Genomic DNA, 27,281 nt, shown 5'->3' with positions numbered 1-27,281 from the left:
TAACTTTTGGGAATCAAGCATCATGACTCTGCCCTACCCTGTGAGCCTCTTCAAACCATCTAGACTGTGTATTTTGCTGTTTTTCCCCAGCATGATCGTATTTTGCACTTATTTTTTTAAAAAAGAAACAAAATGTGTACAATACGAAGCGGATTGAAGTTGCATGTGTATTACGAGGAAGGGATTTTTTTTTTAAAAAAAATGTCCGCAGTATTTGCTCCATTATCAATACCAGGCTTTGAAGTTGTACAAGTCAGGACCTGCTGTAAAATGTTGCAGTTTGCCCCTTCAGCTATAAGAGGAGCAGCGTTCGAAACTCCCGTTGTCCTAGGCGCATTTTGCGACAGGGTTTTTCATTAGCACAAGCAGTTCCTGAGCTCTGGGCGCAGTGCTGCGCCTAAGATTTCAGATTAAAACTGCAGAGTGGAAGGAAAGGGGACCTTTTCCTGCCTCCCCACTTCCACCTACTCTCTGAAGACTGGAGAAGAGACCCACTTAAGAATATTAGGGGTGTGGGCAGGGGAAGGACTAGACAAGGTGAAAAACGAACATAATACTTTAGCTGCAGTTCATTCATTTTCAGCTTTGCATTCTTGTTATTAAAAAGTGTGCCTAGACATTCTGTTGTTGCGCCCATAACCTAGGTTTAAGGTGCCATGTAGCTCCTAGCTTTCATATCTCAGTTTCTCACACTGAAGAGGAGTGCTGCTCCTTGCGACTCCAGTCATCTTAGAGCTTTGTCGCACTGTTAGGGGCTCGCTGGCTGGGAGGGACTTCAGGAGATTTGCTTTCGAGGAAGCATTAGGGAGAAATTTCTAATTATAAGACTAGGGGAGTTGGAGGCAAGATGCCTCTGGATACTAGTTGCCTGAGAGTTGCTGTTGGGTATCTGGTTCGGGGTTGTGAGAAAAGACTGGCCTTTGGCACAGCTTTTCATAAACGGGGAATCGCTTTTCTTGCAGGCCTTCAGAAAGAGGCTGGGTAAGCATCTGAGGGACCAAGGCTTCCTACCATCCGGGCGAGGGGTGGTGGTGGTTGTGCTTGTCCGGTGCATTTGAGTTTAGCCAGCTGCAGTCAGGTTAGCAAAGAAAATTAGATCTGACAAGCCTTGCCCTGCAGGCAAGGACCACTGTCAGAAAGAAGCAAACACGAACCCCCGTTTTGTCGCTAATGAATAGAGACAAAGCACCTTTATCCCTCATGTCATGTTAAGTCATGCTGGTGGCTTCTCAAAAATGGAAAAGACGAGAGGTGTCATTTATTTATTTTGCAAAAAAAACCCCACACAACTCCCAACAACCGTCTTTTGCCTTCTTCTCGAAAAGAATGTGCAGTGGGTCGCTGTGAAACTGTCTCATGGTCCCTGAGGGTAACAGGGCCATCCTTATTGTGTGTGAGAGATTTGAGCAGTTTCTTGCATCAGAGATGCTTCTCTTCATGTGTGCTGCGAAGGGAGATCCTTCCCCATTTATGATAGGTCACCAGAATGGAAGACATGCAGCTGAAAGCAATTGAGAGCAGAATTGTTTCTGATAGGTGTGGTTGATCTGCGTCATACCCAAATGGTAGAATTCAAAACAGAAGCAGGGACTTTGCAGTGAGTTTCTCAACATAGGAAGCTGCCTTATACCAAGTCAGACCATTAGGTCAGTACTGCCTGCCCTGGCTGGCAGCAGCTCACCAGGGTTTCAGGCAGGGGTCTCTGCTAGCCGTGCTTTGGAGAAACCAGATATTGGATCTGGGACCTTCTACTTGCAAAGCAGATGCTGTTGCCCCTGAGCTAGGTCCCTTCGCCCCAGGTGTTCTGAACGATCACATCTTTTCAGAGCTCATTTTCCCCACTGATGGGATTGTTGCTTCCTTTAGGGGGGGAGTCCCATGAGCTATATAGCCTTTGGTGCAGATGAAAATGCTTCATTATTAACTGTTGTTTAAATAAAACTGCCCTGAGATCTATGGGTATGGGGCGGAATACACATTTATTGAATGAATGAATGAATGAATGAATGAAACAACACGATGGAAGTATCACAATTTGTTATGACGATATAAAGGTAAAGGGACCTCTGACCATTAGGTCCAGTCGCTGACGACTCTGGGGTTGCAGCGCTCATCTCGCTTTACTGGCTGAGGGAGCTGGCGTACAGCTCCCGGGTCACGTGGCCAGCATGACTAAGCCGCTTCTGGCGAACCAGAGCAGCGCACGGAAACGCCGTTTACCTTCCCGCCAGAGTGGTACCTATTTATCTACTTGCACTTTGACGTGCTTTCGAACTACTAGGTGGGCAGGAGCTGGGACCGAGCAACGGGAGCTCACCCCGTCACGGGGATTCGAACCACCGACCTTCCGATCGGCAAGCCTAAGGCTCTGTGGTTTAGACCACAGCGCCACCCGCATCCCGTTATGGCGATATACTCAACCCTAAAATATCCAGTAGACAATGTAAAACCCAAGATTTAGAAAAGCTTTAAATAAGTAACGCCCACAAAAGCACATTTTTCCTAAGCCTTTAAGCCAGGGCTCCGTGAGCAGGGTGTTGCGTATATTTGGGGCCATTACTGAAAAAGCCACACTTTCCACATAGCATTTCTTACCTCCTTTTTCATTGAGAGAACTGTGAGCAGGGTCTCCGGTGGAGACCTCAATGAATTGTGCAGTATACACAGCTATGCCTGGCATTACCGCCAGTTTTCCATGTGGCTGCAGAGGAACTGGCAATGCCATGATGCTGAGCTTCACCCTGTGGTCAGAGGCTACTGCCTCCCCATGGAGTTTCAGATGCCGCACAGTAAATTTAGGTGAAGGTTGACTTGGCCCAACCTATAATTTATGGAAATAAAGCCCTTTGACATGTGTTTAGAATTAGGACATGAGAGGCATAGCTTTACCATCCAGAGAGTTATGAATAGTAGTCTTCCATTTCATTCCTCGATGCTTTAAAGTCTTTTAGGTCTTGGGATATGCTTTTAGGTCTGGAGCGAGTTTGGAAAAAGTCCACGTATCATTATATAAGCTATGCTCACAACTCTAGCATTTTATGCTACAATATCTCCCAGATTCTGCAACTACAGAAGATGTGTTTTGCAGTTGAGCAGTTGTGCATGGATGAGCATACAGTGGTGCCTTGCTAGACAAATTTAATTCGTTCCACGGGTCTTTTCTTATAACGAAAAATTCGTCTAGCGAATCGCATAGGAATGCATTGAATTTTTTTTTGAATTTTTTTTTGCCCATAGGAACGCATTAATTGAATTTCAATGCATTCCTATGGGAAACCGCGATTCGCTAGACGAAAACGAATTCGTCTAGCGAGGCAACCTCCGCTAGAAAAACCCTTTCGTTAAGCAGGGCATTTGTTAAGCGAGACACCACTGTATTCCGTGCTCTTCACAGATTTGATGCAAATGTGCTAAATATATAAAGGAATGACGGGGATCTATCAAAGGAGGTGCCCACGTATGAATGCACTAACTGAAGCAAGCCCCACTCCCTCCCTCTCAGCTACTTCAGTGAAGATACAGTACAAGTTGTAACAAAACATCTGTTGTTGTGGTCACCTGCGGTTCTTGGCTGCATTTGCTCGAAGGACATTTTCAAATTAAAGGATGGCCAGTTTCTTTTTTTAGACAAGAATGGGCAAGATTATCAGGATTGGCTCATGGTGCAAAACGTTAATTTCAGGCATGTGCATTTCTAGGGCTCTTGTTGGCATTATGTTTGGAAACCTGAAATAAAAAATATTCTAGGTTTGAGAGATGCCTACTGGCTCTATGAGACACCTTGACTTGAGGCTGAAGCATTTGCATGTATTTAGAAGAGTACAGTGTTAATAGAAGGCATCCCCAAACTGCGGCCCTCCAGATGTTTTGGCCTGCAACTCCCATGATCCCTAGCTAACAGGACCAGTGATCGGGGAAGATGGGAATTGTAGTCCAAAACATCTGGAGGGCCAAAGTTTGGGGATGCCTGGTCAATAGGATGCAAGTATTCAGTGATCTGATTCACACAGCATGGTAAACCTAACTTGTTTACCATGCATACAACAAGTATTTTTGAAGCTTCAGCAATAACATGGAGTGCAATTTCACTCTGTTCCTCCCTCTGTCCTTTTTTTACTGCTGCACAATGTTGAGCCAAGGCAAGGTTTGGTTTGCATTTCATCTAAGCTGAGACTTGTGGTCATGCTGTCTCCTTAACCAAGAACAATCCTTGGCTACAGCTCATGGTTAGTGAGAACAGAGCTTCACCACCACTCCTGGATTGGATGATTTGTTAAGCCAAGTCTTGGCTCAATTCAGTAGGAAAGAGGGCTTGGGAAGAGGAAAGCAGCTACAAGCTCCTCTTTGGGAAATATCATGGTCCTTGTAAGTTTAGCGTTGTGTGGAAACGCAAGCAGTGTTTTTCATTTTGGTGGTAAATGAGTGCTGATGAAGCTAACTTTTGGAGTCTAAGACAAACCTGTTTCTTTTCTTTTAATTTCAGAGATTATACCACTATATGGAATGTCCAGTTACATAACCAGGGAAGATCAGTACAACAAACCACCGCACAAAAAAATCAAAGAACGGCAGATCGATCGCCAAAACCGTTTGAACAGCCCCCCCTCGTCCATCTACAAGAGCCATCTAGGAAACTGCTCCACCGTGTACAATGGCACCATCAAGGCTCACAATGGAGCCGCAAATGGGGGAGGAGGAGGAGCAGCCGTGCCTGTCGTGAAAAAAACCGAACGCAGAGCAAGAAGCAGCCCAAAGTCGAGCGAGCAGGAACTGCACGGTAAAGTTAGCTGGTGCTTCTTTGTAATATATTCAAGGTTTTTAAAAACCATACTCTCAATGAACTAAGCTGAAGGGGGCACCAATGTCGTTCATGAAGCATCGGACGCATAAGCAGAGTTGCTTTTGTTTTGAAGTTCGGAAAAGATTGGGACAGGGGAGGTTGGATAGAGCTTTGCTTGTTCTCTCTTTGTGGAGCCACTTTGTGCATTACAGAGTAACCTGGGCTTTCCCATAGACTGTACACTCAGCAGGGAGCTGTAGCTAAAGGGAGGTGCCTGACAAGTGTCCCTGCATTTTGTCCTTTTTGGCAAAGACATCGGCCACATTTTTTAGGTTAAAACATCGGCATGCCACCTATAGTGAATCCCGGAAACAACCCTTGAATGCTATCTCGTACCAGCATTAAAAATAGCTTCTGGGTTGTATCTAATGCTGCACATGCCATGTTCTGCTCGTGTAATGGAACTTCCTCTTGCCCTTCTCCCCTGCCTCCTGCAAATCTTCTCCAAGAGGTTCCCCAAGCCTAGAGTGTGCGGGGAGAGGGGAGGAGGCTGAAATTCCATTGGGCAAGCAAAAGTCTGCTGTGCCCAGTGGTTGGCTCCATTGGATACAAGTGCTGGTTTTTTTATTTAAAAAGTACATAAGATTAGATAGCTTTCTTGCATGTATGCTCACTTGGAAGTAAATTTTATTCAGGTCACTGGGACTTACTCCCAAGGAACTACGTGTAACTGCTACCTGTGGGCTTTGTTCAGTTCCAAGCTGTGATTTGAATGCCAGAGTTTAGATATGTGAAGAAGTACTTAATTCTGCCCGCACATGCCTTTCCAACATTCAGCTTCATGGAATGGCCCTGAGTCAATAAGAGAGGAAGAAGCACTTTTCTGGGTCCACTTTCTCTGCACCATGCATAGTTTTGTATAGTTTTTTTCATTTTAAAAAGTTAACCTTTTCTATATGCATTAAAAGCCCCTGCCCAATAAGGAGTAGAGGGCAAGTCTTTTAACTGCATTGCAATATTACCCCCCATCAGTTGCAACTCAAATTTGTAGCCATTACAGATTTGTATGCGAGCGACACAACGGCCGCCCCCACCAAAGACATTATGCTCCCTCTCCTGGAGATTAAAGCAGGAAACTGAATGTCTACAAATCTCTGGAGGATATAATTTGGGGCCAGCTCAGTTTGGCCCACTTTGACTTTCAGCTCTCCAGCTGATGGACACTGGGACATGTTTTCAGATTTGCTGGGTGCTACACGTTCTAAATGATTATGCAGAACCAGCAGCCCTTTTTGGCATAAAATATACCTTTTGGCTGAAGCTCTTCTGGGTACATATGCAAGTAAACACCCCTTTCACCACCTGCGAGGTCTACACCCTCTTCACTTGCAGGAAAGATGAAGGATGATACCTTGGAGCTATCTGGCAACTCTGGTCGCTTCCTCTTTCCCCAGACACAACAAATGAGTTGCTCAGGCCATAGAGTGAAGCGTACATCAGGGCGTGGGTGTAGCAAATGCAGGAGGTGCCCTGCCCATTGATTTGCTTAGTACCCAAACCATTTCTTATGCCCAGGAGTGCTACGTTTGTCCTGTGTACTTGGCTTCGCTACTTGAAAAGATCAAGCAATAGCTGATCGAAAAAGACCCTATATTATCATATGATATATATCAGGAATGTCCAACTCCCAAAGGACTGTAATCTACGCCCGGGGGGGGATTGCAGTGATCTATCCATTGGGGGGGGGCAGCCAAAGTTGTTGAGCTTTTTTTAGGGGGAGATCCCAATTTCTGTTCGTTTTTTTTGGGGGGGGGGAATCAAGCCGTTAATCGCTCACATACATATAAACCGTGCAGCGATAACTCCATCTTCCGCTTTTGCAATAGCTGCTTGGTTTGCAAAAATCCTGACATGTCTCTGTCTGAGTTGCAAGCATGTTATCCTAATACTGCAAGTGTTTGTGTGTGACACAGGGTCAGCGGGCACCCTTGGAGAGTTGCTATCGCCAAGGTCTCCTTCCCCTTCTGACTTAGTGGCCCCCAAGGCATTTATGAAATGGCACACCTGTGCCCAGGTTCACAATGCTCCCCTTTGTTTCCAGTAGTGATGACTCACGTCAATAAGGGTCTGCATGTCAGAGCTACAAAGGTTCGTCTTTCTTCCCTCTCCCCTGTTGGAATGCTTGGCCTTGCCTTTGACTCCAATATGCAGCTCCTAGTGCTGAAGTTTCAGGAGGGGAAAATGAATGCTTTTCTTTTCTTTTGGTTTGTTTTCCCAAGCTGGCAGAAAAAAAGTGTAGCTGTTCTCCCACCCCACTTTTTTTTCAAAGGGGCATTGTGCTTCAGCGTTTGTTTGCTTCAGTCTCGCTGGTCTCCGCAAAGATCCCTTTCGAAATTTACCGATGGCACAAGCAAGCACTGCCTTGGAATTTTTCTGCTTCTCAAATCTCGCTTTTTTCTTTCAACAAATTCTGGCTCGGCACTTAGTGCTGCAGGAAATAGTAGCTTTAATTTAATTTTCCTGGGCAAAGCTAGCTCTCCTGTAGAACAAATGGGATTTTTGCATCGGGCACCAGCTGTTGGGGCTTCAAAATGAGCTGATATTCCTGAGCACGCAAGTTCAGCTGTCCTTGTTTTAACCATGAACATGTAACCGCATCATATATGTATATAACCTCTGTATAGCCACTGCTAAACAGACACTAGGCTTGGCCCTCCTCTCGTGTTTTTTGGGGGTGGGGGTAGGGATGAGGAGGACAAGAGTGACATTTGCTCATCACTAGGCACGATGCACAGGCAAATGATAGTTGTCTAGCAATTTCTAGTGACTTTCTGTGTTTACCTAAAAACCACTTTACTCTCTGCCCCACCCCTTCCTGTCCCTGCCCTTGTCCTATCCTATCTTGGTTTTTGGAACAGAACAGAAGAAAAATGGTTGGGTGGGGCGATGCAGCGCTGGTGGTTGATTTGGAGCGGTGCTTGCTACAAAATGAGGTGTGGGGTACCAAGAGGCATCAAGCAAATTGGGGGGAAGGTATCTGGAGGAAGCTGGCAGAAGAAATACCAGGCCAGCGCTTGGCAAGGGAAAAGTGGGCACACTGATTTTCTAAAGGAGGCATTTGGTACAGAAGAAGCCGTAGCATACAACTAGCAGTCTCATGGGACAGAAACTTCTGCCATTTTCTTTGAGTAGTTCTGCTTGTTTGATGGATATATTTGTGTTGCTTTCCATGTGAATAAGTGCTCAAGGAGTCACCACATCAGATAAATGGGATGCGTTTTATTACGAGGGAGCAGCATGCGTGTTTCTGGGTACGCAGCATGGCTGTAATTCTGACCAAAGATGGAAATCTCAATACTAATCGAACGCCAGTTCTGGGGCTGGGCCAAAGCCATATCAAAATTCTCCAGCTACTTTGGGGCATATGTTATGAAATATTGAAAACTTCTGTGTGGCGGGGGGCGGGCAGGAAGACAACGTGTGAAAATAAAAGGAAGACATTTGTAACATCTGAATGTGAAAGTATGTTTTGGCGGTGAACCTCAGGTTATTATTTCGTATTTGAAAAGTTCTTTGGATCATGCCGCAAGACCTCATGGAAGTTGGTTGCTTCTTCTTCTTCTCTGCCATTCTTCGCCTAAAAGAAGTGGACTTGTTTTCTTCTGCCCTGGCTCTGATTAGAAGATATTTTGAAGCTACATTTTTCTGGGAAGTTCTGCAGGCCGCACAGCTGTGGAGCATGATCATGGCTAGAAGATGCCAAGAAAACAGAATGAAGTCAAGTGTTGGAACGTTCACTGGGTCAGCTAGGGAGTGCTTTTTAGTTAAAATTGCACAAAGGAAAAGGACAGAAAACAATGCAGGAAACGTTAATCAAATTGGTGTGTGTCTGAGAGGAGGCTGGATTTATTTACTGCCCTTTCAAATAATCTTAAAAGGAAGAGGACAGTCTTGCCTTTCGGATTCTGGTTTTGCAAAGTTTGCTCCCTAATGAAACGGCAAGTCGAAGAATCTCAGAAATACCTTCAGCTCCTAAGATCGGATACCCTGTAAGCTCTGAAGTGGAAAACTAGGGAGGAATTTCCCAGTGAAGGCAAAGAATGTGCATTTCCCAAAGCCATGGAAGCTCTTCCTGTAAGGCCTAGAGCCAAACGCACCAGAACGGGGATGTTTAAAAAGCCTCTTGTGGGTCGGCTGTCTTCCTATTTAAATTTACTTGGGACATCTTGCCATTGCACCTGACATTCTTCACAGCAGGATATTGCGAGGAGGAGTTCTTGGATGAGCCCCATTAAAGCACAAACTAATTTTGTCCAAATGGCCCAGAGAGGGGAAAGGGATGTGCATAATGCAAAACTGTGTGACCCTCAGAAGGTCACAGGTCCGCTGTTCACATAGTGTGGCACCAGCAATGTGTTCAGCTCTGAAAATCTGGAGTCGTAGAAGCTGGCAAGAGATTGCTTGAGTTGGGTTGGGGTAAGGAGCCAAACCTACTTACTTAAGAATGTTTGGAGGTAGAGTAAATTGCACCTTGTCGAGTAGATTCTGCTCTTTTTTTAAAGTGTTTCCCATAGCATCGCTGAGAGCGTTTTGTGGTGGTGCGTTGAATTAAAGAGCCCTGGATTCAAATGATAGCTGTGGTCTGTCTCCATTGTTTGGAAACCTCAGCTGGTGCAGAATTTGGCAGCCAGGTTGCTCACCAGGGCAGGATGGTTTGAGCATATTACGCCGATCCTGGCCAGACTACCCTGGCTGCCCATTAGCTACCAGGCCCAATTCAAGGTGCTGGTCTTCACCTATAGAGCCTTAAATGGCTCAGAACCACAACTCCTCAAGGACTGCCTCTCCCCATATGAACCTACTCAGATCCTGCGATCATCCTTTGAGGCCATTCTTCGTGCGCCTCCTCCACGAGAGGTCTAGAGGGTGGAAACACGAGAAGGGGCCTTTTCTGCAGCGGCTACCTGTTTGTGGAATGCTCTCCCCAGGGCGAAAGTGTATAACGAAGGCGCCAGGAGAAAACGTTCTCTTCCACCAATGCCCTTTAAAATGTCTTTGTGGAAGGAGGGGATTATTGGTTTGTTTTTGTTCTTGTTTTCATTATGTATCTTGTTGGGTTTTTTTATATATTGTAATTTTATGTTGTGAACCGCCCTGAGATCCATGGGTGAAGGGCAGTATACAAATTTAATAAATAAGAATAAGAATAAGAATAATTGTCAGGGGCAGCATGCCTCGTGAGTACAAGATGCTGGGAATCATAGGCGGGGAGCACACTGCTTCTGTGCTCTTTTCCTGTTGTGGGCTTCCCACAGGTATCTGGTTGGCCATGTTGAGAATCGGATGCTGGATTAGATGGGCCACTGACTGGCATCCTTGCTGCTCATACATTCTTAAGCCCCAACTGCAGTGACCCTAAAGCTGGACCCTGACCTGTTTCCCATGTCTAATAGAAATCCAGCATCACCTCCACTTAGATCAGTGTGTGCTCTCACAGTCGTGAAAGTTTAAGAACTTTAGTTGCTGCACCCAGAGCAACTAAATAATATTTTTTACAGCTGGTTTAGTCCGAGTTTGACAAAATATCTTGATAAAGTTATTTGCATTTTAGGACGCAGGAGGGAGCCTCCGCTATTCAAAACACGATGGGGTGAAAATAAGTTTTAGAGGAGACTTCGAAATGCAGCCGTTTGCATGCACATTCGCACAAAGCCGCAATGTGTGGTTTGTTAAGAAAGTGAAAAATTCAAGCAAAAGCAGCATTCGGCATTTGTAAATGAAGTCCACGGTTTAGCTGACATGTGTATGACATGGCAGCTGGCAGCCTGCTTCTGGATCTCCGGAGCAATCTGAAGAGCCAGCTTCTGCGATGTGATTTTGGCAGGCGTGTTGCTGTCAAACAACAACAGTCTTGTTGCCACACAAGCTGCTAAGGAATGGTGCTTCAGGATCCCTATACATAACTGGTGCTGAAATTCTCTAGGACTGGATTCTGCTTGCACTGTAAAGTAGGAAATGGAGCTTAGGAGAAGCGGGAAGGGTTTCCGTGTAATAGGCAGGCTGCTTAACAGAGTTTTGAGGTTTTGAAAAGCAACTGCGACATTTTGCAGGCTTTTCCGGACGACATGGTGTTTTGGTTTTTTTTGCACAATAAATACACTAGCCGTTTGCTGCAGGATCTTCTTCCCACAGCTAGCGCACCTGTTGTGGGGAAAAAATGCACTTTCCAGCTACTAAGACAAATGTGTCTCTCCCCCCCCCCCAAAAAAATAAGATTTTTGTCCAGGTAACATGCTTACAGGTCACTGCTACAGACCCCTGTCACATCTGTTTTGATAGGTAATGCTGTTCTTTTCCCACCCTAAGACATTTTATGACTAACATTTTATTTATATATATATATTTACAAACTTAGAGGCTGAGCAAGGGCTCAGATAGCTGCAGTCATTTGTGGCAAGGTTCATGAGCTCTTTCGAAGCATGCAAACATGCAAGATACGAGTGTGGTCAGTTTTGTGTGTTCTGACTCACCAGTATGGGAGCACACATTGATTAAACCATGGCTTAGATCTGTTTTTTTCCTTCCATTCTTAAGATGATTAGCATTAGGCTTTGCAAGTTCACTTCTGTCTTCATGGTGCTTCCACCTCTGGGTGTATAGCAATGGCTATAGCTGTAATTTGTAAATTCATGTGTCATGCCAAACCATAGACTGCACAGACTATCGTCTCTGTAAACTGACTTCAGTTCAAGAGTTCCAATTCCAGTTTGTCAGCCGGTTGCAAATAACAGCTTATCAGTTCAAATGTCAGGCCAAGCATAATTATGATTTGTTAAAGATGGTTGGGTGTCTGAAGTGAGCTGAAGGGTTGGTTCAGAGATTATTCTAAATTATTTTTGCGCTAAGTGCAGCGATTGAAATCATTATTTGCTTTTGAAAATGTACTGGCAAACTATGGCTTATGCAGTTTATGTCTGCCCCAACCTTCCCTACAACCCTACAAATCTCCACACACTGTGCTAGACAGTATTATTATTATTATTTATTTATTTATTTATTTATTTATGCCCTGCCCATCTGGCTGGGTTTCTGTGCCACTCTGGGAGGCTTCCAACAAATAACAAAATATATTAAAATATCACAGATTAAAAACTTCCCTAAACAGGGCTGCCTTTAGGTGTTTTCTAAATGTCAGGTAGTTGTTTATCTCCTTGATCTCCGATGGGAGGGCTTTCCACAGGGCGGGCGCCACTACCGAGAAGGCCCTCTGCCTGGTTCCCTGTAGCTTTGCTTCTCGCAGTGAGGGAACCGCCGGAAGGCCCTCACGCTGGATCTCAGTGTCCGGGCTAAACGATGGGGGTGGAGACGCTCCTTCAGGTATATAGGACCGAGGCCGTTTAGGGCTTTAAAGGTCAGCACCAACACTTTGAATTGTGCTCGGAAACGTACTGGGAGCCAATGTAGGTCTTTCATGACCGGTGTTATGTGGTCTCGGCGGCCGCTCCCAGTCACCAGTCTAGCTGCCGCATTCTGGATTACTGCAGTTTCCGGGTCACCTTCAAAGGTAGCCCCACGTAGAGCGCATTGCAGTAGTCCAAGCGGGAGATAACTAGAGCATGCACCACTCTGGCGAGACAGTTTGCGGGCAGGTAGGGTCTCAGCCTGCGTACCAGGTGGGGCTGATAGACAGCCGCCTTGGACACAGAATTAACCTGTGCCTCCATGGACAGCTGTGAGTCCAAAATGACTCCCAGGCTGCGCACCTGGTCCTTCAAGGGCACAGTTATCCCATTCAGGACCAGGGAGTCCCCCACACCCACCCGCCCCCTGTCCCCCCCAAAACAGTACTTCTGTCTTGTCAGGATTCAACCTCAATCTGTTAGCCACCATCCATCCTCCAACCGCCTCCAGGCACTCACACAGGACATTCACTGCCTTCACTGGTTCTGATTTGAAAGAGAGGTAGAGCTGGGTGTCATCCGCATACTGATGAACACCCAGCCCAACCCCCTGATGATCTCTCCCAGCGGCTTCATATAGATGTTAAAAAGCATGGGGGAGAGGACAGAACCCTGAGGCATCCCACAAGTGAGAGCCCAGGGGTCTGAACACTCATCCCCCACCACCACTTTCTGAACACGGCCCAGGAAGAAGGAGTGGAACCACTGTATGACTGTCCCCCCAGCTCCCAACCCCTCTAGAGGTCCAGAAGGATGTTATGGTAACCTTATCTCGTGAGTGGTGTGGATTGTCAATGGGATAAATAGGATTTTGTGGCTTGCCTTACAAATCTGGCTACTGGTTTGCAAAACACAGTGCAGCTGGTGGTACCAATTAGCTCTAAGGAGTTAGACCAATTCCTTATGCAACCTCTTCTTTCCTATTCCTATTCCTATTCCGATCCAGTCTTAGGAAACAGATTTGGATGCCCAGCCTTAAGTGCCAGCAAAACTAAACACTTAGCTCTCCCCCCCCCCCCATTGCTGTTTTATAGTTGTCACAGCAGGCCAGTCGCTGCCTCCTTGCAGCAGTTTGACTTCGCCTCCAAAGGCACATTCTTCCATTGTCTCCCAAGACAGACAGATGCCAGCAACAAGAATTTCAAGTAACAAAACATACCCATATAAGGAAAAGAGAGCTTAGCGGTTGTACAGGAAAGATGGTTGTAGTTTTAGATGTTCCAAGAAAGGCCATCAAATGAACGTGTCTCTCCGTAAGATTCTGTGAGTTGATGGACGGTGAAAAGCATGATCAGTTGTCTCAACAAAGTCAGTAAAAAGGATGGCATGCCGTATATAAGGTGTGATTCTTCCCCCACCCCTGATCAATATTCCTTTTGTGAAATGGTTAATTTGTACATAAACACGATGTCCCATACTTGCAAAATTCAGACTTCAAAAAGATTCGCATTTAAAGTCATCCCAATTATTATTATTTTGGCCATTATTAATCTAGCTGCGGTTAATAAAATGGAGGGTGGGGTCTTTGTTGGTTTTATGTTCTTACTCTGAGGAGTAAAGCAACATAGTAGGGCTGATGCTGAGGCTGGTTAAAGCGCTTTTGAGGCTGGTTGTAGCAATTGCCCGCAGTAGGACCACATCTGGCCACCCGAATGCCTCTTGCAGTTCCAGTTGCCAATCCATAAGCAAAAGAGACACAGAGAGTGTAATTCTTGGTGGAAGGTCACCTCCCTTCTCAGAGGAAAGCCCATTGTTGACCAGGGTCATGGATTACGAAATGCGGAGGAGGAGAAAATGCATTTGCTGGCTGAGAAAAATTGGACATTTGGAGCTGTGGGCAGGCAGGCTGAAGGTGTATGTAGAAGGGAAGAGATTTCCCTGTTGTAAAGAGATCACTAGCCTAGTATATACAAGGAGGACTCTTATTTAAAAGCTTAAAGATACATCATCGTTTCAGGCAGGGTCTCTTTTGCTTGACAGCTGGTGCTTCGCCAGGGGTGTGTTTCTGTGAATCTTGCCAAAGAGTTTAGTCTGTGATAAAATAGCTGAACTTACATACAGAGGAGGCCCAAGACATTTGCTGCCTCAGGCAGCAAATTCCACTTGACAGCCCCTCCGCCATGGTTCTGAAAATCATAATAATAGACAAGACAGTTGGCATGCTACTTAGCCTGAAACGATACCTGCAAATCCCCTTCGCCCTGCATAAATGTTGGAGCTGGCCTTTTTGCTTAAATGGTAGGGCTTGTCCTTGCATAATATTACTGCATTTTCATAGATTCTTAGTATGAGATAGCATCCTTTGCTGTGTTAACTTGCTGCGTGTGGCGAGAGCCGAGAAGCCAAATTCTCACTGAATGTGGATGACTAATTTTTCACAATGCTTCCTCAGCCGTATTTCCTGCTTTCGAACTACAGAGTTCCTGTCTTGCAGTTTCCAGCTCTTCCCCCGCAACCCCGGTCTCCAACCAAAAGCAGGGTGAAAATTGACTTTTGTCGCGTCCATGATTAGTTTCGCCTGTTCTGCCATTCTTTTGTATCAGGGAGATAATGGAAACAAACCTTAGGCATTTGATCATAGCCTATTGCCATATTTGGAGGGCAGCACATTAACTAGACATGGGATTAATCTTTAATAAAAAAAAACTAACTAATGGGAAGGGGAACCATTGGCCATGCTTGCTGCGGCTGATGGGATTTGGAGTCCATGGATACCTGGAGGACCACAGGTTCTTATCCCTAAACTTATCCCACAGCATGAGAAGAAATTCCAGTCTTATATCTCGAAATCTAAAATACCAATCAATGGCCTACTGCAGACATTATGTTCCCAACCTCTCCAGCATAGTTAGGAAGCAGGGGACCCTGTGTGACCCTGTAGGGCTTCCCTTTTCAGAACCAAACATGGTGCAGCGTTGCATTTTCACCAACTGGAGTGGGCTGACCAGGGTTGTTTTCATGCCCAGGTTCTGTGGGTTTTGAGCCTGGTAGGGTCAAGTCTGTTTGCAGATGTTACCCTGCTTTATCATTTGGGAGGTGATCTGCATGTGGCAGAATTGGGAGTGAGGAAACTCCGAAAGTTGCTCCCGCGGGAGGCAGTGATAGACGGCAACTTTTTGATGGCTTTAAAAGAGGATTAAGCAAATCCATGGAAAATGAGGCTATCAGCGGCTTCTAGCCATGATAGCTGTGCTCTGCCTCCACGGCCAGAGGCAATATGCTTCCGGATATCAGTTGCTGGAAGCTGCAGGAGCAGAGAGTGTTCTTTTGCGCAGGAACTGTTTTGAGCAGGCATAGGCAACCTTGGCTCTCCAGATGTTTTGGAGCTACAACTCCCATGATCCCTGGCCATTGGCCCTGTTAGCTAGGGATCATGGGAGTTTTAGTTCCAAAACATCTGGAGAGCCAAGGTTGCCTATGCCTGGTTTTGAGCTTCTGTAGGCATCTAGTTGGCCACAGTGATAACAAGATGCTGGATTTGATGGGTCTTTGGCCTGATCCGGCAGACTCTTCTTATAATTCCTGGGGTATTATAATAATTCTTATAATTCGGCTGATCGCCGAAGAACTGATGCTTTTGAATTATGGTGCTGGAGGAGACTCTTGAGAGTCCCATGGACTGCAAGAAGATCAAACCTATCCATTCTGAAGGAAATCAAACCCGGGTGCTCACTGGAAGGACAGATTCTGAAGCTGAGGCTCCAATACTTTGGCCACCTCATGAGAAGAGAAGACTCCCTGGAAAAGACCCTGATGTTGGGAAAGATGGAGGGTACAAGGAGAAGGGGACGACAGAGGACGAGATGGTTGGACAGTGTTCTCGAATCTACCAGCATGAGTTTGACCAAACTGCGGGAGGCAGTGCAAGACAGGAGTGCCTGGCGTGCTATGGTCCATGGGGTCACGAAGTCGGACACAACTAAACGACTAAACAACAACAACATCCTGGAGAAAGTGGAATGGACCATTATAAATTAATATTTTTTAAAAAACCAGTTCCCCAGCTTCTGTGGCCTCATAGCTCTGGTCCCACCTTTGAATGGTTGCCATTTGCCTTCCTGTCTAGATTTGGGAACCATTTCCCCCCCAGCCTTGCCCTGACAGCTCTCTCTTAAAAGGCAGGTGCCAGACGCTGGATCGGCATGAAGTTTCGGAGCAGCCATCAAGGGCAGAGTCACATGGATGCTGCATTCATTGCAGAGATGTGTGCTTTTTTTATATATATAAAAAACAACCCCAAAAAACCCAATTCTGGCAGTGAATGCTAAGGAAAAGTTTTGAAGGGCCTTGGGTTCTCATGGTGTGGAGCAAGCTGCAGTTATTAAAGGGGATTAGAGTACACAGCTGGTGAGCAGATGGAATGCTTGCAATTTCAAAGCCGCACTCAGCCGTAAAACAAAATTTACACAAAACCTATTAGCTTCCCCCCCCCCTTAATTATGACTAGCTCAGTTCATTTACTACTTACTACCTGGGCCTCTTAATTCAATTCAAATTTGAGGCTTTACGTAATATTCTCAAACTGAGCCCTTTATCGCTTTGGCTGCACCCTAGTGTGGTCTTGGGAAGGGGGGGGGTTCAAAATATTAATTGAGAGAAATGGTTAATAAACTCTGTTTTCTCTGTTTCTTGGGTAATAACTTGGCTCAGGCTATCCTATTAGCCTCTACTTGTCTGCTGCAGAATTTCCCCGGTCCTCTCCCCACAAAAGCCAAGTGCCTCTTGCAACAGATGAATGAGGAATCAAAAGAGACTAGTCTGGACTTTTCAGCTTCCTTTTCATCACCCTGTGATGAAAACTTGCATCTTGACTCTAAAGCAGACACTCGAAATTCCTTCTCACCAGCAAAAGAGAGAGAGACAGACAGGGAATTCTTAAGGCTCAAGTCTTCCCTTTAGCCTTTGGTGAAATATCCAGCAAGATCGAGGGCGTCGGTTCACGAAATCCCCCAACCCATTCTTAAATTCGAAAGCAGCTCTCCGTGGCTTGGGCAATCATCATGAAAAATCTAACACAATGAATTGAAAAATTCCTAATTGGGTATAGTAATGTTTCACAGGTGGGTTTTTTTTTAAAGTTTCTTTTTTTAAAGAAGCCCAGGTTTGTCTCACCAAAGCATTTTGTGAAACTTCTACTTGTCCAAGTACCAGGAAAACCTGCTCTGCAGATGGGATGCCTGTTTGTGTCCTGATGCACACCCAAATTTGCAGTGCATATCTGGATGCAAAGTTGGATGGTGAGAGCTTCATCTGCCTGGTTGGAGATACTGCCCTTGGTGATAATTTTGCATATTGGTGATCTCTGGGGTATTGGACTAATTTATAAAGATAATGTAACTTGTTGTGATAAGAATCTTCATATTTTATTAGGATGCTTGTTACCTGTTGTGAGGGACGAGGGATACAGGGAAGTCCCTCCCATCTTAAGTTCCAGCCCATCCCCAAGCGCGGGAGAGAGTAAGGAGAGCTCTGCCTCCAGCGGAGAGTCAGGAAGTGGTGTCCGAGGCTCAGGCAAGGTTGTGGAGCCCAGGCCGCAGGTGGGACAGGAAGTAGGACGCACAGGGGGGAGGCCAATTCCCCCAACTCCCGAATTGCGACGCAAACGTAGGGGGAAGAGGTTGGGTCTACCAAAGCTGTGGTGCTGGAAGAAAACGCGCCAATCGCCATTCGGGAGTTCAGACACCTCACCTTAAGGATGCATTTTTACTGCTCTGAACACTGTAAATAATCAGCACTAAATAAAAACCTTAAAAGACCATGCTGGAGTCGTTACTCTAGAGTAGCCATACCAGGCCCTCTGACAGCAACTCCCGAATCTTTTTTTTGGCTACTTTGGAGTGCAGCGATGAGCGCTCAAGAGGCTGAGCATTGGAGGCTGGAGGCCGAAGCAGCGAAGCAGGAGCTGCAGAACCTCACAGCGCACGCACAGCAGCAATTGCATGCCGCTCAGGAGGAAGCGCGAGGGGCGCAGGAGGAGCTGAACAAGCTGGTGGACCAGGTGAGGACAAAAGAGGAGACTGAGAAACAGCTAAGGGTGATGGTTTTGGACCTACAGAAGAAGTTAGAAGAGGAGAAAGCCGCTAGAGGTGGGGGGGTGCCCCGGCCGCAGCTAGTCCAAGTGAGAAGGGGACAGAGCCTAGTCACCAAGTTTAGCGGCGACCCTAGGGAGTACCTAGGATTCGAGACAGAAATAAATTATGCGCTGGAATTGCATGCAGCAGAATTCCCAGATGACGCGCACAGAGTCTCCTTTATCATAGAGCATTTGACGGGGGCCGCCCGAGAATGGGTAAGACCGCTCATCGCGCAAAAAAATCCTTGCATGAAGAACGCAAAATTATTTCTAGAAGCTTTAAAAATAATGTACGCTAGTGACAGTGAAATGGAGGCCACTAAAGAGGAGCTTCATAACTTAACACAAGGAAAATCGACAGTTAGGGACTACTGGGCGAGATTCACCATGCTGGTGCACAAACTGGGGTGGGATCTGCAAAGTGAGCCAGTGAAATCAGCCTTCTACATGGGTTTGCACGCAGACGTTAAGGATGAGCTGGCAAGAGGTCCCAAACCGCGAACTATGGATGAGTTAAGCAAAGCGGCGCTAGCGGTGGGGGTGAGACAGGAATCCAGATGGAATGACAAACAAGCGACGCGCGCAGCAAAACCTTGGTTCCCACGCTCCCAGGACAGACCACATCACCAAACCCCACCCCAGGGCCCGCCCCCACACCCGCCCAGGCCAAGCCCAGAGCCGGAACCGATGGAGATCGGGGGAGCGCGCGCGCGGGCTTTTCAAACCCCGGCGGCGCCAAGACGCAAGGAGGGAAGAGGCGGGAATTGCTTTCTCTGCAACTCCCCCAGGCATCGCGTCAGAGACTGCCCTCATCGCAGAGAGTGGCAAGGAAAGGCGGGAACGGTTGTACCTTCCCCAGCTGACGCAGCACCACAGCAGGGAAACGAGACAGCCTGGCTGCAGGAGACAAGGGGGAGCGGCCAGGCACAGTCAGCAGACAACAGCCCCCGCCCGCCCACCCGCACAGAGAGGAGCACAGCCAGCCCACCCCTCCCAGAGCAGGAGTGGTTCTAGAAGTCACGCTCACGCTCCCAAATGGCTATCCCCTGACAGTCCTCGCCTTAATTGACAGTGGTGCCTCAGCCAACTTCTTCTCGAGAAACTTTGCGGAAGAGCACCAGATCCAACTTCTGCAGCTGGATTTTCCCCTGCACGTGGCCACCATTGACGGCAGAGAGCTGCTGGGAGGGGCCATCACGCATCAAACCCCCCCCCATGAGAATGACGGTGGGAAGGCACTCAGAGACACTGGCTTTCAACGTCACAACCATCTCAGACCCCCCCATCGTCTTGGGCATGAGCTGGCTGACGCGCCACGACCCCTCCATAAGTTGGCACCAGAGATGCATCACTTTTGGATCGGACTTTTGTCTGGAACATTGCATGCAGCACCAACCAGGGGAGGGGCCTCCGATAGCCACGGTGGCCACCATGCACGTCAAGGGGGGTGAGGCAATACCCAAGCCGTACTGGGACCTGCAGGAGGTCTTCAGCGAAGCGGAGTCCGACCACCTACCCCCACACAGGCCTTTTGACTGCCAGATCAACCTGGTGCCAGGGGCAACTATACCCCCAGCCAAGCTGTACGCCATGTCAGATCAGGAACTGGAGGATCTGCGCGCTTTCATCGACAAGAACCTCAAGCGGGGGTTCATCAGAGAAAGCAAGGCAGCAGGGGGCAGCCCGGTCTTCTGGGTGGACAAGAAAGACACGCAACAGCGCCGTCTGGTGGTGGATTTTAGACGGCTGAATTCGGTGACAGAGCCAATGGCTTTCCCCATGCCCAGAGTGGATGATCTCCTGACAGCGGCACGCAGGGGCAAGATCTTCACCAAGCTCGACCTAAGAGGGGCGTACAACTTGATTAGGATCCGGGAGGGTAATGAATGGAAAACCACGATGTTCACGCCTCTGGGCTCTTTTGAATATCTGGTGATGCCCTTCGGGTTGCAAGGGGGCTCAGCATGCTTCCAGGCCTTCATGCACCACGTCCTGGGGTCCCTCCTCTTCAAGAACTGCTTGGTCTTTCTGGATGACATCCTTATCTACTCCAATGACCCAGTGCAGCATGTGAAGGATGTCAGGGAGGTGTTGCAGCGCCTGAAGGACAACCACCTGTATGTGAAGCTGGAGAAGTGCAAGTTTCACACCAAAGAAGTGGACTTCCTAGGCTACAAGCTGTCAGACAAGGGGCTGGCGATGGACAAGGACAAGGTGCAGGCCATCCTGGACTGGCACAGCCCCAGGACGCGCAAAGATGCCCAACGCCTACTAGGCTTCGCGAACTTCTACAGGAAGTTCATCAAGAACTTCTCTCGCGTCACGGCTCCTATCACCGACTGCCTGAGAGGCAAGCAGAAGTTCCGGTGGACACCAGAGGCGCAAGCAGCGTTCGAAAGCCTCAAGAGGGTATTCGCTTCAGACCAGCACCTGTTCCACGTGGTGCAGGATGCGCCCCTACGCCTGGAGACAGATGCTTCGGACAAGGCTCTGGGAGCGATTCTGTTGCAACTGGACGCCAACAGAGAGTGGAGACCCTGTGCCTTCTTCTCCAGGAAGCTGACCCAGCCGGAACGCAACTACACAGTGTTTGACAGGGAACTTCTCGCGATCCACGCTGCGTTCCAGCACTGGCGACACTTTCTGGTGGGCGCCAAGCACCCCATCCAGGTGTGCACAGACCACAAGAACCTGGAGTTCTGGAGAACTGCCAGGGTGCTCAACCAGCGGCAGATACGGTGGGCAGAGTTCTTCTCGAACTTCAACTTCTCCATCCACTACATCCCGGGAGAGCAGAATGTCAGGGCGGATGCCCTCTCCCGCAAGCCAGAGTACATGGAGGAGGAGTTGCCACCGGCACCCAGGCATATTTTCCCCCCATCAGCATGGTCCTGCGGAGCAACAGTGGTGAGCGAGGCAGAACTCACAGCACTGACAGCAGCTGATGAATTTGCCACCCGCATCTTCAGAGAACTGAGAGGGGGGGGGAGCAGGCCAAAGACTTTGAGGAAAGGAGGGGTTTGCTTTTTTACAAGGGAGCCCTGTACCTGCCAACCAAACAGCTGAGAGGTAAGGCCCTCAAGCAGATGCACGACAACCCAACGGCGGGTCATTTTGGAAGGGACAAAACCACTCACCTAGTCATGAGACACTTCTGGTGGCCAGGGGTGCGGGAGGATGTTCGGGATTATGTAAGGGGATGTGACACCTGCCAGCGAGCAAAGGTGGTCAGAGCGCCACCAGCTGGTTTGCTGGAGCCCTTAGCCACACCGCACAGGCCGTGGGAAGTAGTGTCCATGGACTTCATCACAGACCTGCCGTCGTCCAGGGGCAAGACCGCAGTGTTGGTGGTGGTGGACCTCATGTCCAAAATGTGCCATTTTATACCGTGTGCCAGGGCGGTCTCGGCAGAAGAGACGGCCAAACTGTTTGTTGACCACGTATTCAGACTGCATGGATTGCCTTTAAGGGTTATTTCGGATCGTGGCCGCCAATTTGTTTCCAGGTTCTGGAGGCGGCTCATGAACCTCCTGCAGGTGGAGGTCAGCTTGTCGACGGCTAGGCACCCGCAAACCAATGGACAGGCGGAGCGGGTCAACGCCATTCTGCAGCAGTACCTGAGATGTTACGTCAGCCAGAGGCAAACGGACTGGGTGGATCGCCTGCCACTGGCAGAATTTGCCTACAACAATGCGGTGCACGTCTCCACAGGGGTGTCGCCCTTTAAGGCCAACTACGGGCGCGACCTCAGATCTTTCCCGGAGAGGGAGGGGGAGGAGGAGGAAGAGGGCCCACAGGCAGAGGATTGGGCAGAGGACCTGGAGACGGTGCACCAGCAGCTCAGAGAACACTTGGAGAGGGCCAAGGAAGCGTACAAGAAGGGGGCAGATCGCCACAGGCGACCGGGAGAGGTCATCAGGGTGGGGGACAAGGTTTGGTTATCCTCGGAAGGTCTTCCCACCAGGGGGCGATGCAAGAAGTTAGCACCCAGGAGGCTGGGCCCCTTCACGGTCACGCAACAGGTCAACCCGGTAGCCTTCAGGCTAGCACTGCCGGAGGACATGAGAGTGCACCCAGTGTTTCATAGATCGCTGCTGTCGCCGTACAGGGAAAGTACCAGGTTCAGGGACAGCGATCAGCCTCCAGAGGGAGGGGGGGAGACGGGAGACGCCCGACAGCTCAATGAGGCAACTGAGATTTTAGACTCAAGGAGAGGGGTGAGAGGACTGGAGTACCTGATAGCATGGGAGGACACTCCGCCGTCCCACAATGAGTGGATACCGGCCACAGAAGTACCTGAGGAATTTTTAGTGGAAGAGTTCCACGCCCTGTTCCCCCACAGGCCCAAGCCCTGGCACATGGAAAGGGAGGGAGAGGGGGAGGGGCAGGAGGAAGGGATAGCAGGCAGCAGCTCTCCATGGAGATGGGAAGCGGAATTTGAGGACACGGAAGAAGAGGTGTGGGTTTCACCGAGGTCAACGACGTCAGAGGCAGGAGAGGACTGGCAGAACATTTTTACTCCCACCAGCTCTGACGCCACTGACTTCTTGGGATTCCCGTCTTCTCAGGGGGAAGGAGAAAGATCGCAGGATTGGGGGGAAATTTTTACACCCACAGGCTCGGATGCCACAGACTTCTTGGGGTTTCACTCGTCCCCAGCAAGCGGAGAGCCACTAGGAAGGGGGGGAGAGGAGCCTGGGAGGGGGATGGATGTGAGGGACGAGGGATACAGGGAAGTCCCTCCCATCTTAAGTTCCAGCCCATCCCCAAGCGCGGGAGAGAGTAAGGAGAGCTCTGCCTCCAGCGGAGAGTCAGGAAGTGGTGTCCGAGGCTCAGGCAAGGTTGTGGAGCCCAGGCCGCAGGTGGGACAGGAAGTAGGACGCACAGGGGGGAGGCCAATTCCCCCAACTCCCGAATTGCGACGCAAACGTAGGGGGAAGAGGTTGGGTCTACCAAAGCTGTGGTGCTGGAAGAAAACGCGCCAATCGCCATTCGGGAGTTCAGACACCTCACCTTAAGGATGCATTTTTACTGCTCTGAACACTGTAAATAATCAGCACTAAATAAAAACCTTAAAAGACCATGCTGGAGTCGTTACTCTAGAGTAGCCATACCAGGCCCTCTGACAGCTGTATATAGAACGGTGTTCGTTATCACTGTTGTTTAGAACATAAGAAGAGTCTGCTGGATCAGGCCAGTGGCCCATCTAGTCAGAATCAGAAGTGTAGAGTTAGAAGGGACCCTGAGGATCCAGCCCCCTGCAATGCAGGAATATGCAGCTGTCCCATTTCAGAGACCTATTCATCCGACTGGGAAAGCCTGTTGGAACAATTTTGGCTTCTTGTAAGGCACTAAACTGTCAGCAATAGTCCACTGAGGGTAGACCAGATCTGGTTCCAGCCTTCGGACTAAAAAAGGTCCTCAGCGCCTGTACTATAAAGCAACTGTTGTTGTTTTTTCCTCATTCTTAACTTTTTGCACTGGGCTCCTAAGACAGATGTAAGGGGGAGAGAGTATAGAGAACCTCCCCCTATCATCAGGAGCAGCTCCTCCCCAAGCAGCCACAGAAGCGCAGGGTCTGAAGGAGGGAGTCAGGAAGCAGAGAGGGAGAGCCAGCAGGGAAGAGCCCCTGCTCCACAGGCGGGAAGAGAGAGAGACGGAAAGGGGGGAGAGGGAAAAGACGGAGCGTAGACCCTTTCCCCCGGCAGCGGAATTAAGGAGGAGGAGATTAAGGAGGAATTAAGGGAGGAGATTCGCTGTCCCCAGGCTCTTATGTTGGTCCAAGGGGCGGAAAGGGGCAGTGCCAGATTCTGACACGGAATAGCGTGGACATGAACCCGACAGCTCATCACACTGTAAATAATGTGCACCAATAAAGACTCTGAAAGACAAGTTTGTGGAGAGTCGTTACTCAGGAGTAGCTGCAATAACCTCTGACAATTTTCAGTGCATGGTGTGTAATCCGGAACCCTAGCCTAGGTTGAAATCAAACTAATCACTTGATAATACCAATTTATTAGACTGCATGGGCATGGATGAGGGAAAGAACAAGCCCCAGATATTCTTTGAAAGCTTTTCAGGCTTCTTTTTTATGCACAGTGTCTAGCTTTTGCTCTGCCATCATTTATGCTGTTGTCTTAAACCCAATGGCTTTGTGTGATCCTTTGCCAATTCAGTTTATTAGTTCAGGCTAGAAACCTCTTAACCCAGACCATAGTATGGTTTCCTTTGGAATTCAGTTGAACTTCTCAGACCAATTTGCATTTACTGTTCAAAGGAACATATTGCTCAGTTTTGGATGTGTCTTTTAAATAGCATGTTTGTTTACACACACACACCACTTCCCGCTAAAGGGCATTAAAGCTGATGGTCCAAGAATACTCTTATCTCCTTGAAACCTTGCTTTACAGGTGTGTGATTTCCTTCTTAGAAGACTGATCAGGATGAGGCAATGTTAATGAAACAGAAGTCAGAGGAATGACATTTTCCTAAGCCATTTGCAACCAATAGCTGTAAACCTAAGAAAGCAACACTCAGAGTTTAGATGACAAAATTCTGGCTTAACAAGTCACGATACGAACAAGCCTCTTGTGCTCTCACAGAGGTCACTGTAGTTTCCCATTACATCCAAACTCAAAAATCTATGTTTAATGACTTCTAAACAACCCAGAATATGACGGCTCCATGTTCTATTTTAACTGGGGTCTTCTTTATTTATTACAAATATTTATATTCTACCTTCCAGGTTACCTTGCGAGAAATGTTGGTGGCAGGTAGTCCTTCTCGCTTGCACAATTGGTTGCATGCAGGGGACAGCTCACTCCAGCAGGGAGTGAGACGCTTGGATCTCAGGGTTGTGGGTTCAAGCCCCACTTTGGGCAGAAGATTCTTGCATTGCATGGGGTTGGGCTAGACCAGTGGCATTCGGTCAGTGTACTAGAGGAACTAGGTCAGTTCCTTAAATGTTTGCTGTAAATTAGGGTATCAAAGCCTGGTGCCTCCTTCCCAAAGCCAGGGAGAAGCTTCTGCCTGGCTCAGGGAGGGAGGCGCAATGCTCCAATGGGTCCAAGACCCCTCTCACCACCTTCCGAAAGCCCGGGAAGCTTCTGCCTGGCTTAGGGTAGGGTAGGGTTGCCAGACATCCCCGGGGGACAGTCCCCGGATTTGCAAATCTGTCCCCGGGAAACGTGGCAGCAGTAGCCTCAGCAGCCCGGAGCCAGCCTGGTAGCGCAGTTGGCTCTTGCTGGCTCCGGGTTGCTGACTGCCACTGCCAAAGGGGAACCAGGGACGGCCGGTGGTACAGATCTCCTTCCCCCTTTGTTTTGACTGATGGGGGAGACTGGGTAGTTGCAGGTGGATGGCCATTGGCCAGGAGGGGTGCATGGTGTGCAGTTTCTCTGCCCTTCTTACGCACCCTTTAAAAACTGGGCAATGGTGTGCCGCCTGCCCATGACTCCCGAGCCTCCCCCGATCGTCTGCACCCCCTGTTTGGACAGATCAGGGGAGGCCCGGGAGCCGCAGGCCGGCAGCCATTGCCCAGTTTTTTAAAAAACTGCACATTTATGTTTCACAGGGTGCGAAATAAGGGCTTTGCACCTTTATACAATATGCATGTGTGCTTGGGCCCAGGGTCTTTTGCCTCACCACCCCCACTACTGACTCCCTGTTGCTACTCAGCTTAAAAAAAAAAAGAGTAACCATAGGATAGGAGGCACGCTGCTCCGACAAGGGAGGAAGGTGTGATGCTCACATATGCAGCCGCCAGCCTCTGGCTCTGACTCAGAGCTCAGCAACCTTTTTCAGCCATGGGCCGGTCCACCATCCCATTCACACGAAAACCCATTCACATGAAAGGCCATAGCTTACTGGTAGAGCATCTATTTTGCATGCAGCCGGTCCCAAATTCTGCCCCCAGTATCTCTAGGTAGGCTTTAGAGAGACCCGTGCCTGAAACCCTGAAGAGCCTTATAGACAGTACTGAGCTAAATGGACCAATGATCTACCTCCGTGTAAGGCATCTTCCTCCATTCCTATGGTTTGTTTGTTAAGTCGAGGTTCATTCATCTGACCGTGGCCACTGTGTGTGAGTTGTTGCTTTCTTTCCAAGACGAAGTCTGAAAAGATTGTCACATTTCTCCTTGGCTGTCCCCGCAGAACCGAAGTTCGGATGCTATTGTTATTTGAATCTGTGACCTGCTCTGTCCTATATTCCTGGAGTGTGTTGCTATGTGCCTAAAAAAAAGAACTATAAAAATAAGCAAAATATAATGGGAGTAGCATTGCTACCCCGTGTCACTTTTCACAGCACAGCTTCTGAAAGTTGGAAGCAAATATATTCTCCTAAAAATAGGTCATTTGCAAGGATATGTGGAGCAATTCGTTTGCAAACCGCACAGCAGCCTTTGCAAATGCTGCAAAATAAATGCTAATTTACAAATTTCTGCCGCTGCTGTCATTCATTAGACAACTAAACGGTTAAGCGAGATGCTTAAAAATAAGATTAAAAAGTTAAAAGCAATATAGTTAAGGTGGTAAGTTAGGGAGAAACTCACTGATGAAATCCTGGAGAGCTGCTGCCAATCAGTGCAAACAGCATTAAGCTAGAGGGACCAATGGTCCGACTCAACATACAACAGCTTTCTATATTTATTACGTTTTTATTTTTTTAGTCTGTTAACTACTTTGAGCTCCCGAGCAAAGGCAGAGCAATTCTTTTAAGAAATAATGCGTAGGATGGCCATGGGTCCTGCTTCACAGAGCCATTTCCTGTAAAGTCATATGGAGTCATCCTCTGTTTTAAGGGCTATCTGGCCCAAGCCTGATTTGAAGACAGAGAACTATAAGAAGGGAGAGCAGAAGCCTTGGATTTTGCCAACCAACAGGTAATACTAGGACTGCAAGCACACAGATCATCCGGTCACAGCATTCCGCACTATGGCGAGATGAATCGTATTTCCCTTTAAATTAT

The 27,281-nt window shown here is 48.2% G+C and overlaps 1 protein-coding gene across 2 annotated transcripts in view; it reads left to right on the top strand.

Annotated features, from left to right (window-relative positions):
• The window catches only part of FNDC3B (fibronectin type III domain containing 3B), a 258,472-nt gene that overhangs the window by 149,279 nt on the left and 81,912 nt on the right, over window positions 1-27,281 (top strand). For both annotated transcript variants that reach the window (XM_035132789.2, XM_060274365.1), the window contains exon 6: window positions 4,484-4,777. In XM_035132789.2, coding sequence (XP_034988680.1) covers window positions 4,484-4,777 — 294 coding nt within the window. The remainder of the gene's footprint in view (window positions 1-4,483; window positions 4,778-27,281) is intronic.

The sequence above is a fragment of the Zootoca vivipara genome, chromosome 5 (genome assembly GCF_963506605.1).
Source record: "Zootoca vivipara chromosome 5, rZooViv1.1, whole genome shotgun sequence".
Classification (NCBI taxonomy): domain Eukaryota; kingdom Metazoa; phylum Chordata; class Lepidosauria; order Squamata; family Lacertidae; genus Zootoca; species Zootoca vivipara.
This window is presented reverse-complemented; position numbering and strand designations above follow the sequence as displayed.